This window comes from Cucurbita pepo, chromosome 4, assembly GCF_057944985.1.
Source record: "Cucurbita pepo subsp. pepo isolate OVF chromosome 4, ASM5794498v1, whole genome shotgun sequence".
Classification (NCBI taxonomy): domain Eukaryota; kingdom Viridiplantae; phylum Streptophyta; class Magnoliopsida; order Cucurbitales; family Cucurbitaceae; genus Cucurbita; species Cucurbita pepo.
In genome coordinates this window covers 8,037,972-8,053,498 of record NC_141801.1, presented here as the reverse complement: position 1 = coordinate 8,053,498, position 15,527 = coordinate 8,037,972, and the positions used below count along the sequence as shown (strand labels likewise).

General features: G+C 37.5%; 2 protein-coding genes and 1 non-coding gene across 3 annotated transcripts; 1 reads left to right on the top strand and 2 right to left on the bottom strand.

Moving 5' to 3' along the window:
- Window positions 1-419: 419 nt before the first annotated feature.
- On the bottom strand, window positions 420-5,279 carry LOC111793748 (putative cyclic nucleotide-gated ion channel 8). The gene is made up of 7 exons (XM_023675777.2): window positions 4,734-5,279; window positions 4,064-4,658; window positions 3,641-3,853; window positions 2,539-2,843; window positions 1,972-2,083; window positions 1,406-1,642; window positions 420-1,327 (listed from the first exon to the last, which is right to left on the bottom strand). The coding sequence occupies exons 1-7, from the start codon at window positions 4,793-4,795 to the stop codon at window positions 644-646; spliced, it is 2,208 nt and encodes a 735-aa protein (XP_023531545.1). The 5' UTR covers window positions 4,796-5,279; the 3' UTR covers window positions 420-643.
- A 4,113-nt stretch (window positions 5,280-9,392) lies between these two features.
- On the top strand, window positions 9,393-9,497 carry LOC111794168 (small nucleolar RNA Z279/snoR105/snoR108). The gene has a single exon (XR_002815059.2). It is a non-coding gene; the product is annotated as a small nucleolar RNA Z279/snoR105/snoR108 (small nucleolar RNA).
- A 1,131-nt stretch (window positions 9,498-10,628) lies between these two features.
- On the bottom strand, window positions 10,629-13,571 carry LOC111794025 (uncharacterized). Its single transcript, XM_023676130.2, has 5 exons — window positions 13,013-13,571; window positions 12,655-12,901; window positions 11,390-11,488; window positions 11,043-11,257; window positions 10,629-10,815 (listed from the first exon to the last, which is right to left on the bottom strand). Exons 1-5 carry the CDS (start codon window positions 13,444-13,446, stop codon window positions 10,740-10,742), a joined length of 1,071 nt encoding a protein of 356 aa, XP_023531898.2. The 5' UTR covers window positions 13,447-13,571; the 3' UTR covers window positions 10,629-10,739.
- Window positions 13,572-15,527: the final 1,956 nt, after the last annotated feature.

Here is a 15,527-nt window from a genome sequence, read left to right as displayed (position 1 = left end):
AATTAATATATTGTATAATCTCATTATTATGAACTAAAATATAATTAAATTAAAATAATGAGGACTAAATTATAACAAAATTGAAAATTTAGGATTAAATTGTTATAATCTAAATTTATGGACTATATATATATAAAAAATGAAGTTGTACTTATGTATTATGCATTAACTTCCGAGCATTTATCGTAACGGATTGCAAAGTGTCGAAATATCTTAAAGTTATGCTAATGTATTATGTGTCGGGAGAAAACATTTATCTCGACATAACGTAAAACATCACAACCACAAAGTTGCACGTATTTGTCCAACGCCTTCTATCATCGAGACCATGTTTTGGAAAATTTTGCTTGATTTGTTTGACGTTTTTTGGATCGAAATTTGTCTAAAGTGATCATTTTATAAAAAGAAACTAAAAAAAATATTGAAAAAAATATGTTATATAGCAATTGGGAAAAACAAATTAAAGAATTAAAGGTCATCATTGTTGTATGGCTCTATATAACCGAGCCACTGTAAATTTGAAAATCTATATATTTCTAATAAAACCATGAAGAACAAAGAGTTTTTATCTCATTGGTTAAAAATTGGGTTCAGATTCTGACAGTGGACAACAATAATTTCTGAAATCTGTTGTTTGTTTACTTTACTCTCCTTTATACACAGAAAAATCAGGCTCTGCAGGCTTCTGCAAGTTAATCAATGTCCTCCCACTCAAATTCCTCATCCGATGCCCTCTAAGCGCATTCGCTGCAAATCTCGACGCCAAAATCGTCGCCCCAAGCCTCGTCGACGCATACGCCGCCGCAGCCGCCGCTGCATCCTCCTCTTCCTCCTCCTTCCGCCGCAGCTCAGCTATCTTCCTCTTCAAATACCGACGCCACGCCGCTTGTATAAAACAAGACGCCCATGTGCGCCACTGCTGCGAGTAGAATCTGAACGTGTGTTGGACTTGCCGACTGTGCAGACGTCGGAACTGACTGGCCACGAACTTGAGCTCTTCCGCCTCCAAGGCGAAGGCTTCAACCTCGGTAAGGGCATGAACAGTGCGAGTGGAGGATGGGAGATTGGCGCCGGACTTGGGGTCCAGAGCCCATGTCAGCAGCTCCTCACCGCAGAAGTCGCCTTCTTTCAAAACGCCACGGTTGAAGAAGCCACTCCGACCGCCGTCGGTGGTGACGCTCTCGAGGCGGCCACGGATTATGAACAGCATTTCGTCAACTGGGTCGCCTTCTCTGACTATGTATGTGTTCTGTGTGTATAGTGTTGGCTTTAGCCTCTCGCATATTGCGTCTAGAAGTCGTTCGTCCATGTTCGCAAACAAAGGGACCTATGTGCAGTGTCCACACACATTCAAATTTTAATGTCTCTTCTCTTCAAACCAAATTTAGAAAGAAGAATTACATACCCTTCTAACCAAATTGAGACAGAGATGGCGTTTAATGTCTCTCCTAAGGTCCTTTGGAAGACTTTGAACCAAGCTCTCTTCATCCACTCCTCTAGTTTCAAGCCATTTGTATTGATCATAGCGCCTAACTTTTTCTCTCAAGTCCGGGGGAAGCAACCGATGGTGCATCCACTGCTCCGAGTCTCGCCTTTTGATGCGCATCTCCTCAAGGCGAACGGTTAGAGATTGAAGGTACGTCTGTTGAAAGACAAAATCAATAACCATTTTGGACATTCTATGTGACTTTGTTTACCTCTAACAGTGAAAATTATAGCTAATTTTGAGCTATACACACTTTTTTTTTTTAAACATAGTGCAAAAATGATATATAATCATCTAGCACACCATTTTACGAAGTATATACATGAAAAGTGTATCTCGTATTTATAATCACAAGAAATCAAACAACATGAAATATTAGAAAAGTACTTATAATCACCCTAAAATACATTTTAGTTCATGATTGAAACCTTGTAAGCAGGGGTTTTGAGCCTGAAAAAGAAAGGTAAGGGATGTAAAAGTCTTACTTGCATGTTTCCAATCAAGAGTGCAAAAAGGATGAGCCCAGAAATTGCAATTAGTATGGAAAAGATAACCTCCCCTGGATAGGTACTGGTGAGCAGTCCCTGGCCAAGCGTACTGTTGAACAGTCAACTATTCAATGGTCAAACACACATGAAACTTTCAACAATTTTAACATAGTTGGGAGATTTTGCATTTTAAGTGCTTAAGGTTTGTATAATTTGAGGATTAAAATGATGAACCTAGATTCCATATGTGAATTTGCTACCATATTTACCGAATCAAAACAAAAATTATGTTACTTAACCAGTTTTAAACCGACGTAATGAAACAAAGTCAGTGATGCACTCTTAATTTTTTCTCCTTGTGCCTACTCCATTCCCCATTATGAGGAATCGGGATCAATGTCGAGAAATCCCTTTCGGGGAATAAGTCATCACCACATGTAGATTTCTCATTCTTCATTCTTTATTTAATATTATTGTTTTTTATTAAAAACTTAACATAAAATGATTGCATTATGAAAGAAATGAGAAAAAAAAAAAGTGAAGGGAATAAGGAAGAAAGGGGACCTCAAATTTTGCAAGCCCCACCACAAGCAGTAGCAGAACTTGGAGAAGAAAGTCCTGGACTGAACAATGCCAGATGCAATAGCCTGCGTGTAAATGCCATAGTTGAATGGCAAATTATCTCCAATGGCTGTGCATTTCCTTCTGAGAATACCAACACTAATAACTTTCCACTCCTTATACCCAGGCATGTGCTTGTTTCCGCAGTACAGAAAGTTTATGTTGCACTTCCCACTGCTTCTGCACGCTTGTCTCCAACATGCATCGTTCCTCTCCACTGCCAGCAAGTACCAGAACGCTCCCGCTATCTTTAATGTATTCAAAATTCTCAATTAAACCCTCCTTCAAATCTAATATTCTAACTAATTCTCAACTTCTAACGGCTCACTCCAACAAATAATCTTATACGATAGCTTTCAAAAAACGCTATTATAGACCTTTTATAATATTTTTCGTAAGTTAATATCATACTATTGTAGAAATCTGTGATTCCTAACAGGATATCAGAGTTATGCCCTTAATTTAGTCATGTCAATAGAATACTTAAATGTAAACTAAAGAAGTTGTGAGTCTCGAAGGTGTAGTCAAAGTGACTAAAGTGTCGAACAAAGGATGTATTTTGTTCAAGGACTCCAAAGGAGTCGAGCCTCGATTAAGAGGAGACTGTTTGAGGGCTCCATAGGCCTCAAGGAAAGTTCTACAGTGTACTTTGTTCGAGAGGAGGCTTGTTGAGGATTGTAGAATACATTTCCATTGGTATGAGACCGTTTGGGGAAGCTCAAGTAAAACCATGAGAGCTTATTCTCAAAATGGACAATATCATACCATTATAAAGATCTGTGATTCCTAACACTAACAACGACCATTATTAAAAATCTAAGACTTTTTGTAACGTTTTTGAATAGCTATACTGGATGCTATGGTAAAATATAAAGGTATAGCTTACGTACATTGCAACGGACACGGAAACATTTAATAGTTAAAATAATGTACTATCTTTAATTTAGAATAGCTAAAACATGTTAATATAGTAATGTTGCTCCTAATAAATTCTATAAAAAGTATTATGAAAAGTATTGAGATTAGAAAGAGAGAGGAGGCTTACATGACTGGCGAGCATGTACAAGAGGAGATAGTAAGCGGCACCAGCCCAGGCGCTTTCAGCAAAAACACCAGCGGTCTTCTTAAGTTCTATGTTCAAAGGTATAAACCTAACAAATCTGGGAATGTACTGAAGAAACACTATGTTTAACAATGCTTGTTTTGTTGCCAACACCTCTGAACCTTTTGACCTGTGAAGAAATCTCCACACCACAACCTGTGATCAACACAAATCAAACGGTTCGAATTTCTAGTATTTTGGTTTGAAGTTTATGCATTGTTCTTGTCTGGTAGATTAGTCAATTGATTCTAAAAAATTATGAAAATCCTTATAATCAACATTATGAAACTAGTTTGGTAAATTAATCTTTATTTTGTTTTTAATGATTATAGTTCTAAGCCAGAACAAAAATTGTGAAACACAAACCTGAGGAAAAGGAAGAACAGCGAGGAAATCGGCAATGAAATAGCGCTGAAGATACCGCTTGGCGATCTCTGCCGGATCGATCACAAGTTCGCCGCGGCCAAACACCCTTGACGATGGCGCAATGTAAGCCGTCCGGAACTGGAATGCCATCCGAATCAAGTAGAACAGGTCGACGGCCGTACGGGCGGTGGTGGTCGTGACGGCAAGCTGAGTGTCCATTCCGAGGCAGTAAGAGGCGTGGTTGAACACAGGGAGGTAGAAGAACAGAGGATCGATGGAGACGGCGAGGATACAGCACAGGACGAATAGCTTGTTCCAGAAGAGAAGTGATTTGTCCTGCGGATCGAAGATTTTCTGCTCTGACACTTTCAGGTCCTCAGGGAAAATGACTTTGGACACGCTAGAGTGGAGCGAGCGGCCTAGGGTTAGAATTCCGTCAGAGCTCATTTGTACTCCCCTACGGAACGATTGCGACGCGTTTCGAGGATTCGATCGGCTAATGAATGGCAGTGGGAGGCTTTCTAGGTTGAATCGGCATTTCTTCATCTTGCTTGATTCAGAGGATGCTGACAAATTTGAATCCAACTCATCCAACCTGCGAGCTCCATGGAATGTTAACTATCTCGAATGGATGAAGAAATTAAGCAGAAATCGAAATTCGACAACATACCTCACGAATTTCTCCTTGTGACCACCTATGTACTGCGACTTGTATCCACCACAATCGAACATTTTGTGGCAATGGAGAACATAGATGCCACAATTCGATCGCGCTTCAAACCTGCGCCGTTTTGTTCTCGAATTAGATCATTCTGGTTTCCAGTTCCTGCAAATCAAAACCTCTGTTTCTAGGAAGCGATTCTCGGTTTCGATTCCGAAGAGATATAACAGAAAACGGTTTGAAATGGTCGCATATGTTTGTGCTTCGCCTTTTTTCTTCTTCCATTGGAGATCCAATTTTCTCGCAGGATTGCGTTTCCATATTTAGGAAATGGAAATTTGTCTGCGTGTTTTCTTCTTCTCGCGAAGTCATCGGATTTTCTTCTCCAGAAGAAGCATGGAGACATTCGTTTGAATCCTGATTGGATTGAAACTGCGATCATCCGCGATTTTCTTTTCTCTGCATCGGTGAGTTTCAGTTTCGGTTTGTTTCTTATTGCTTTTGCGGATTGTTTCCTGATTGGTCTTCTTACTCTCTTTCTTCTTCATCTTCCGAACTGTTCTTCATAGTTTAATTCAATTTAACTAAATATTACGTCCAAAATAAATAAATAAATAAATATTATTAATTAAAACTAAATTCTAATCGATTTGGTTTATTTTAAGTATGAAAATGACATAAAGAACCGGTTCTTAATGAACCAAACCCTAATTCATTCGGTTAGGTCGCTCGTTTATGCTCATGTGAGATTGAGGGGCCTTTTCCTTTCAAAAAATTTGACAAATATCGAAACTACTTGCGGCTTGATTGACATTTTCTACAAGAATTCAAGATTTTTTCGAGACAAAAAAAACTAAAAAGTAAAGAACATTTTGGGACAGGAAGTCGTAAAACCTCATCGAGAGACCCTTTGTCAACACAATAGACTTAAAAGCGTTAGTAGAAACTACCTTTATCGATGCCAATAAGATGCGTTGGAAAAACCCGTCTTTGTCGATGCATTTTGTTGCCATCAATTTAGTGCATCGACCGTTCTTTGTGTCTTAATTTTTCTTTTAAAAAAAAATCAATTGTATTATAATCTATTATCATCAAGTCACCAACTTCTTTGACCTTTCGACATTGACAAGATAAGGGACAGGTGGTAGAAGATGACAAGGAGTAGTGTAACGACCCAACTTATCCTGACGGCAGCGGTCAGGGCCGTTACGAAAGATAAAGAGATTTATTTGGGAAGGGATAAAAATCATGCAGAATTTTATTAAAATCATGTGCGGGGTACCCCTTTAAAATAAGGAAAAAAAAAACAATGAAACTACAAAGAAAAACATAAAAATCCTTGAATCGCCCCGTGACTGACTTTGGCATCCTACTCGTCACTTCGCCTGAAAAATCATTTTAAAAGAAAAACAGGGTGAGTATAAAAATACTCAGTAAGGAACACCGGTCAACATGTGAATCATCATAAGGCGATCAACCAAAACACGCAACAGGTGATTATTGCCACCACAACCTCGATCCTTAAAGTCGTTATTCCTAGTTGGGTACCCGAAACACACAGCGTGTAACCATTACCACGAGAACTTCACCTCCTTATTTCCTCCAATTGTCTATCAACGACGGGTTACCCGAAACACACAACGTGTAACCGTTACTGGATAGTCTTTTCTAGAATCACCCCAAAGGTGACTATTGATGGCTAGTTACCCGAAACACACAGCATGTAACTATTACCACTAACCCCTTACTCATCGCTGCCTACAAGCACGTTATGATGGCAGTTGACACCTACACTCGACAATCCGATTACACAACCATTCGATTACACAACCATTCAATTACACAAACAATCGATACACAAACAATCCGATTGCCCAACAAATCTGATCGCCCCAACAATCCGATTACACAACCAATCGATTACACAACCAATCGATTACACAAACGATCGATTACACAAACAATCCGATTGCCCAACAAATCTGATCGCCCCAACAAATCTGATCCTCGCGGCGGCGACGGGGTGCTGGGCGGATGTTTTCTGATCTGGGAGGAGGCGCGGAGTGGTGTGGGAACACTCGGCTGCGAGATCGGACCGTTGGGTGGCAGTGGCTGAGGGAGGAAAAGTGAAGAGAAAAAAAAAAAAAAAAAAAAAGGAGAAGGAAGGGTGGCCGCTGGCTGGTAGTGGCTGGCGGGAAGAAAGTGAAAAAAAAAAAGAAAAGAGAAGGAGGAGGTGGCAGCTCGTTAATAGTTTCCCTAAGCTTATTTATTTTATTTTTATTTATCTATTATTATTATTATTTTTTTTTTCATAAGCCTGATTTTGTTATTGGGTCATGGGCCCAAAACGTGGGCCTTACAAGTAGTAACTAGAAGACGACAAAGAGTAGTAACTAGGTTAGAATGCCACGTGGCTCAAGATTCAGGAGCCCACCGCCTGGTCACTCCTATTGTGAAGTCAAAAAGTTCTAGAAATAGTATATATGGAATCAACATGAAATTCGATCGTAGCTCAAGTTATCGCGCAAAGAACACAACATAAATTAAAATCAAAGTTCTAGAAATTGTGGAAGGAGATGCAAGGTTGAAAACATGTGAGACGTGTGGACCTAATGCTCACGTGGAATTGCGAGTAGTCGAGAGGAGACAAGGGCTTGCGCATGCGTGTGAGGGCGCGTATTCTACATTGGTTCTATCTTGTTCGACTCTTTTTGACTTGTTCTATCAATAGTGGCTCATATTAACGCTAGAAAATTATTAAATATAGGTATAAATTGGAGGAGTTAGTGATATAATTATCATATTAGGAGGGATTATCATGAGGAAATGAATTAGTGATATAGGTAATAGCAAAACTCCTATTTGTTATTAATGCTAAATATGTCCAGCATTTGATGAGAAGCTTAATTACAATAAATACATGTGAATAGCACGACTTAAGTTGTAATAGACATTCATGATTAGTAGGTGTCATATGCTATCTGGATGATAAGAAAATGTCATGTACGTCGTTTATGTTGAAAAATGATGTGGATAATCGAGAGGTTCTCAACCCAAATGGAAATGTGATACCATAGTCCCAATTTAAAGAAGTATTTTTGAGAGAATACTACCAAAAGACAGTCTGACTTCGAAGGCAACACGAGTTTACCTATCTGAAAGAGGGTGGACCTTCTATTTAGACTTATGCAAGAGAATTGATGAGGTTAAAACGGTTTGCACCGACACTGGCGGACACAAAATTGAAGATGGCTGAGAGATTCATCCTGGGATTGGATGCAAAAATTCGTCATATACTAGAAGCCATAGACCCTATCATTTATGAGGTCGCCTTAAGAGCAGTTAAGGGCTATGGAGGAACCTAGGTATGAGGAACGTCGAGAGTCAGCTATTACTAACAAACGAAAACAATGGTATAAATAAAAGGATTCAAATCGACTACCACAAACGTGCATACCACGATAGGTGGATAAACATCACCGGGATCAAGAATGGGCCAGAGGAAGAGGAAGACCATAGTGCAACAAATGTGGACACAACATGGGGGTAGGTATATGGTTGGAACTAGATCGTGTTTCTGGTGTGGCCAAGAGGGCCACATTGCTATGAATTGCATAAGGGAAACGGAAAACCCAGTTAACCCACCAAGGGCCCCAGGTGGAGCTGAAAGACATATGCAAACTCGCTCCTAGACAAGAGTATATGCATCCACCAATAGGGAAGTCGAAAAATCCGACACAGTGGTGACAGGTGGACACTATGCTTTAACTTTATTTGATTCAGGTTCTACGCATTCGTTTATATCTATATCATTTGTTAACCAAACAAGGTTCGAACTATTACCCTTATTGCATGTATTGACTATTAGTACCCTAGCAGAGCTGAGGTAGACTTAATTGATAAGAATAAAGTAAAAGGTGGGCAAGTAACAGTAGCGGGATAGACTTTGGATATAGACCTGATAGTTGTTAGTATGATGGAGTTTGACATAATACTAGAGATGCATTGGTTAGCTGAGAACCACACCAACATAGATTGTTACAAAAAGGGAGGTAGTATTCTCACCGTCGTCCGAATCCAACTTTATATTTAAGGATACATGCACTAGAGTTGTCCCTAAAGTAGTCTCAATAATGAAAGACAAGTAACTAATGTAATGAGGAGATTGGGTCACATTAACCAGTGAAGTAGACACAGAAGGGGAAGAGAAGATCTTGGATACAGTACTAATAGGGAACGAATTTTTGGATATCTTTCCAAACAATTTACTAGGGATAACCCTGAATAGTGGCCATATTGACCCTGAATCATCTCAATTTCGTATTAAACATTAAATCAATGCATTGTTTTGTTCGTATTGTAATTTTTTAACCTAAAATTGACAAAATTATTGCAATTAAACTTGGATGTTAAAACTTCTTTATTGGAGGGGTTTAAGAGAAAGGGTTCATTGGTGTAGAGTCCATTCAAAATTTTGGGTTTTAACGATATCAATATTATTACAAGTGTGTGAACATTCTCACCCCAAAGAGGGAGGCCAGGGTTTGGGCGGTATTAAGAATGTGTTGAAAGTTCCCACATCGGAAAAACTACCCATTGGGTGCTGAGAGGTTACTATAAAAAGGCGGAGGCAGGATATTGGAAGCCATGATCCTTCAGGCAGTTAACGGGATATGATGAGTGGTTGGCTATCGCAAATGAATGCGATACGGGTGTCCGCCCCAAAGCCTGGTTACGACAATTGGGCACTCCTAATATTTCCAATCTGATCCCAACTTCGATGCCCTAAAGTATATATTGTTTAATTTTTATTTTCTGTCTTCATTTTTCTGTAAGTATTAAATATATTAATTTTACAGATCCTTAAAAATTTTCGCTTTTAAAATATAATTCCTATTTTATTTTTATATATAATTTTTTTTTGCGACTTTTATATATTTTAAAATTTTAGTTTTTTATCAAGTTAAATAATAGACTTCAATTTGTATTTTTGAAATTTTGGAAATATCAATTATTTTGTATAGCTTGATGCAGAAATCATTAGGGGTTCAAGAAAGTAACTCTAGTAACTGGGTATGAAATCCAATTCATGCCCATTAGTGTACAACATTCATGGAACCTCTGATGTGTTGGTTGTTAAGTTGGGACCTCTGAAAGTTGGGAATATGAGTATTCTTAAAGTTCGGAATGAGTATTCCTAACGGTTGGGTTTAGTACTATTTCACGCCGTTAGAGTATCTAATCTAATAGACAAATTATATATGATCGATAGTGAGTCTTAATGCTGAATATGAAGTTCGCTATAAGCAGAAATAGACTTAATAGGTAAAGGATTGTTAAGATAAATTGATACTGATAGCAATGCCTAATATAAAGTCATTAGCATCGAGAGAATAATTAGATGAAGGACCTAATCCAAACTAAGGTTAATTAAAAGCTTAGGAAAGATATGATATGCAACTTGTTAAGTACAGGTTAGATACTTATCGAGTAAATTCATTACTCGTTAAAATTATTTTTCTTTTCAAATAGACAAGATGCAGTGTGATCAAGACGACGGTATGCACAAGCTGGAGACTTCCGACATCCTACCTAGACGGAGTCTGTGAGTCTGTTATGATGTGTGGAATGTGTTTTAGTTTGAAACTAAACTTTCATAGTTGTTTGAGGTTGTAACATACTGAACTTACAATAATATGAAATATTTTCTGTGAAATTAAGATACCCAAAAGTTTCACAACCTCAGGCTTAGAAATGAACGGGTTGATGGGGTTACCTCAATGGCCAGGTGATGATCCAAGGCCTCCGATTCACTCAGTCTCAGCTCCTCTGGCTCATCAGAGACTATTTTAAGTTTTGCTAATTGACATTGTTAGTCAAAATATGTTTTATTAATCATAAATATAAGAGAGACTAAATAAGTTCTTTCATTGAAGAACAATTATAGAGATTTATGGACATAATATAGTATAAAAGATAGGGGGGGAGTACAGAGAGAATGTACACTTCCTTCTCTTATAACAACCCAACAACACAGCTTAACTGCAGTCTGTTCTCCAAGCTTCTCAAGCGATGCCCCAATAACATACACCTGTAGCAGTAAATTTCATCAACAAGTTAGATCCTCAGACATATAGCTCGTTTCAGGATTCGAAGAACCTAAAACAAGTTTAAATGTCTAATTACGAACTTCTAGTAGCAAATGAGGTTGGAAGTTCTTAATTTAGGCATCAGATCACTCAGGTTTAACTATGGTAAGTAAAGCTTTCCAAGAACTAGAAGGATTATAAACTGAAAGATAATATGAGGCCAACTAACCAAAATAAGAGCTTTGCTAGGTAATCCCGAGAAGTGCCTACAGTATCATAAAACTCATTGCCAGCATTGGCAAGTTCCTCCAAATCCGCCACGCTCGAATCCTCAAAAAAAGTAGAGCTAGCATCATCTTTGAAGAACCTTTGCACTATGTTTCCAACAAGCTCATGGATGATTTCCTCCACCTCCGACGTAGATGGTTTGCTGAGTTCGGTCACCTAATAACAAACGTGGAGGTAAGAATGAGAGCTCCTAGAACGACGAAGTTCAACAGCTTGAGCACCAACCACACGGGCGTAGTTGCAAGTTGGAAAATAAACGCATATTATGGCCATTAAAAGATGAATTACCATATTAGAATCCAAAGATCGCAGATACTCTAATAAATTGTTCCTATTTCCTCTTCCATGTTCCATCTGCATATTTTCTTGCTTTCGAGCATTTAGTTCCTGGCACATTCAGAACAAAATATAAGGGAAACCTCCCAATCTATTCTGAATGAAGTATACTAAAAGGAAAATAAATGAAATTTACTTCATGAAAATAAGCAATTAAACACTAGTTTATTTCACCTTAACGCTTCGAATGAAAATTAAAGAACATGAGCTGATAGCAGGTTACGTCGGGCCACAAAGCTAAAATCTATGCATGTACTACTAAACTTCATAGTCAATCTGATGGTGTTTTCATTTACTAAATTGGAGTCTATATCTATGATGAATCACATCGCCTAACAGAATATATTTTTCACCAAATTTATGACATCACGCTACAAGCCCAGTAAACAACCAAGATAGAGATGGTGACGACGAACTCTACAAAATACAAGCTAATCACTGAAACTAAACTAAATTATTGAATCTAACTGCAAATGCTCCCATAATGTTGTAAAACTAGGCAAATAGCTGAAAGGGAAGAGAAATATATAATACTTCAATTTCTCATACCCTCAATAATATAACAAATAGGAATATATTAACATGGTAACTCCTTCTGGATGGATGAACTTTATATGAGCTTTCAGCTGGAGTGTTTGGCGAGAGAGGAATCCAAAACAAATCTTCCAAGATAAGGACCTTTTATTTCATAGTTGTTTTTTTTTTTTTTTTTTTTTTTTTTTTGACAAGATAGTTATTCTGGTTCTTCACTTGTGTAAATCTTCTCGACTCTTTCATCACTATCGTTATAACTTTCTTTCAAATTGGAGAGGTTTTACGTAATTCTTTGGGTGGGGGCTTTGTCCCTTTTGTAATTTCATACCATCAATGAAATTGTTTCTAATTAAAATAAGATAATATGGTAACTCCTCGTCCAACAAGTATGAATTATGATACAGGCACCAAATAACATAGCTAAGAGCATCAAACTATGAGGAGTTGTATGCAACTGACTTGGCATCTTAAAATAGTAAAGGAAACCCTTCATTTGTTATTTTTAGAAATAAAATCATGAGACAAATGAAAGGCTCTGCCCCAATTTAGGATAATGAATTTTCTTTAGAGATTAGAAATGATTTTAAAAATTCAGTTCTTCAGGTCATGGGCAGACAATAAAAAAAATAAGTTGTTGTAAATTAGCAAGAGTGAAGATTGTTAACAACCAAGTAAATCCTTACATCCTTGAGATTCGATAATTCCGACTGCAACTGCTGGATATACTTCAACGCCTCGGGGGGTAAATCGGCTAAGAGACGAGGCCTCGTTGTATCCCAATCTTCCATATCGGAATCAATGCCAACCAGTGTCTCCTCATCGTCAGAAACATCCAGTGGTTTCGACCTGTCTAATCCCGTCAATCTATCCGGCGAGATATCGAAATTCCTCATCAAAGACAACCGATACTCCGCGTTCCACAGAGTGTACCTATTCAGAGCAACTCATCTCAATTCCAAAAGCCCCGTTGAGTACAAAACATAAACATCAACAACATCATCAAACTTCTATTAACGGAAAAGAATGAATCTAACTCATTACCCGGTGATAATTGACGAAGAGAGGAGGTTATGGAGAGAGCTTTTGCAAACCCTAACGGTGACAGCGAACTGATCAGACGGAAGCAAACCAAACATTGAAGAGATAGTCTGCTTCATCGAATCCTTCGCAGCATCAGAAACGCCCTTGGAGATATCGGAGGTGTCAAGCGGCTCAATCCGCTTAAGCATATTCGCGATTACGGAAAATCCGCGGTCGAATTTCAACTTCCGCGTCGAAACAAAGTCATCGGAAACTCCGCCACCATCAACACCGGAGATAAGGCAGCTCACAGTGGCGGCAGTAAAACGCCGCCGTTGAACGCCGAGATGTGAATAGGAAAATGAAGGCAAGGGCGGCGGTAGAGGAGAGAGGCGAGGTTTGATAGAAAAATCAGTGACCCGAGATAGGAATACGAATCGAGCAGAGGCCGCCATGGGAAGGAAAGCAAAAAGCTTGGAAGATCCCTTCAATGGTCCTCGCTCGATTTTGTGGACTGGCTGCTCTCGAGAAGCTTCAATCAATCAAACTCTCGTTCTATTCCAACCTCGGGGCGTTGCTTTTGGAACCTTTTAAATACGTGAATTCAATACGAGTTTTTTTTTTCTTCTTCTTAAAAAAAAACGAAGGAAAAAATAAGGGTGGACGGTTGGTGGGAATATTTATTCATGAGCTGTAAAAAAATGGAGAAAATGGGCATGAATTTCTCAAATACATCCATATGGTTGGTTGGTTTGGTTTGATTTGGGTACATATCAATCAACTTTAGTTCAGTTTGAGTCGGCTTAGAGTACATATAAATTAACAACTTGAATTTGATTCGAATCCGTTTAGAGTATATGTCAATTCGAATCCGTTTAGAGTATATGTCAATTATCTATTTACAAACAATCAAGCCCCTCTTATAAAGATTTGAAGTACAAACCAGTTTGGGTCGATTTCGAGTCGGTCGAAAGAAACTTGACAATCAAGCCTCTCTTATGAAGATTTAAAAAAGCAACTTGTTTGAGGCTAGTCCTTTGAAAGAACCAATCAAGAACACATAATACGGAGATAAAATCAAGTACGGAGATAAAATCAAGTCATGAAAAGATAATATGGTATAGATAGCAGCAAAATACGACAAATAATATGGTAAGTTGAATTTGTGGGTCACATACGAAGTCTCAAACAAATAATACGGAGATAAAATCAAGTACGGAGATAAAATCAAGTCATGAAAAGATAATATGGTATAGATAGCAGCAAAATACGACAAATAATATGGTAAGTTGAATTTGTGGGTCACATACGAAGTCTCAAACAAATAATATGGTAAGTTGAATTTTGTAGGTGTAGGTAACAAATAATTTAACTATTTATATCGAAACTGATTCATTCAATGAAGCACAAGAAATTGAATTAATTTGTTTCTCCAGGTTATTCTCTTCTCTAAAAAAAATTAAGTTTAATATAAATATTTTCCTTACAAAATAAAAAATAAAAATAAAACGGTACAAAGGTCTCTTTTGAATTTCACCCATCAATCTAATCATAACTTTTTAATCGAGGTTTTCATCGTGAATAAACATGAAAATACAAACATGTACAAATTAAAATGGTTCGTTAGGGAGCTCACAAGAAGAGACAACTCGGTAGACAAGAAAAACCGCCATCCTTTTTATATTCCGTTCAACTCTTACACGAAGGCGAAGAGAAGAAAAAATCTTTAAAGAAAAACATTACATGAAAACTCTTAGTCAATAGTAATAGAATTCTAAAACTAGTGGCTTGTTTGAATTATATATATGAATATTTAAATAATTTAATATGAAATATTATTTTATTTCTATTGGGAGGTTTAAGAATTATATTTTTAAATAGAGTTTTATTTTTTTATTTTTTTGGGTAGGAAATTAACTCTTTAAATACAATATCCATGACATTTAACTATTTAATTAAAAATTAATGGATATTTTCTATGAAAAGTTAACCACTCAGAAAATTTATTGAAAAAATTATTTGATTCAATTGAAATTAAGAAAAGAAAAAAAACAAAGGAAAGAGAGAATAATTCTAGAAAGTCCAATTCTCATGACTCTCCACAGTGGTATGATATTGTCTACCAACAGTGGTATGATATTGTCTACCAACAGTGGTATGATATTGTCCACTTTGAGCATAAGCTCCTATGACTTTGCTTTGAGCTTCCCAAAAGGCCTTATACCAATATGGGATTTTCATCATTAACATTCATAACTAAAAAAAAAAAAAATATACTAAGAATGGTCTTATTATAAGGTAGCCACCCTAGGTTGGGTAGCGGGCTTAGAGAGAATAAGTTTGAGTCATGGCAGCCGCCTACAAAGAATTTAATATCTTACAAGTTATCTACCAACTAAAAGTAATAGGGTCGGGTGGTTGCCTCGTGAGAATAGTCGGCTTTTCTCAATACATGCACCAACAGGAGCAATCATGTGATTCAGGATCTTACAAAAGTGAAGCATCAAGCCAATTCAAAATTTTGAAGCATATCCTT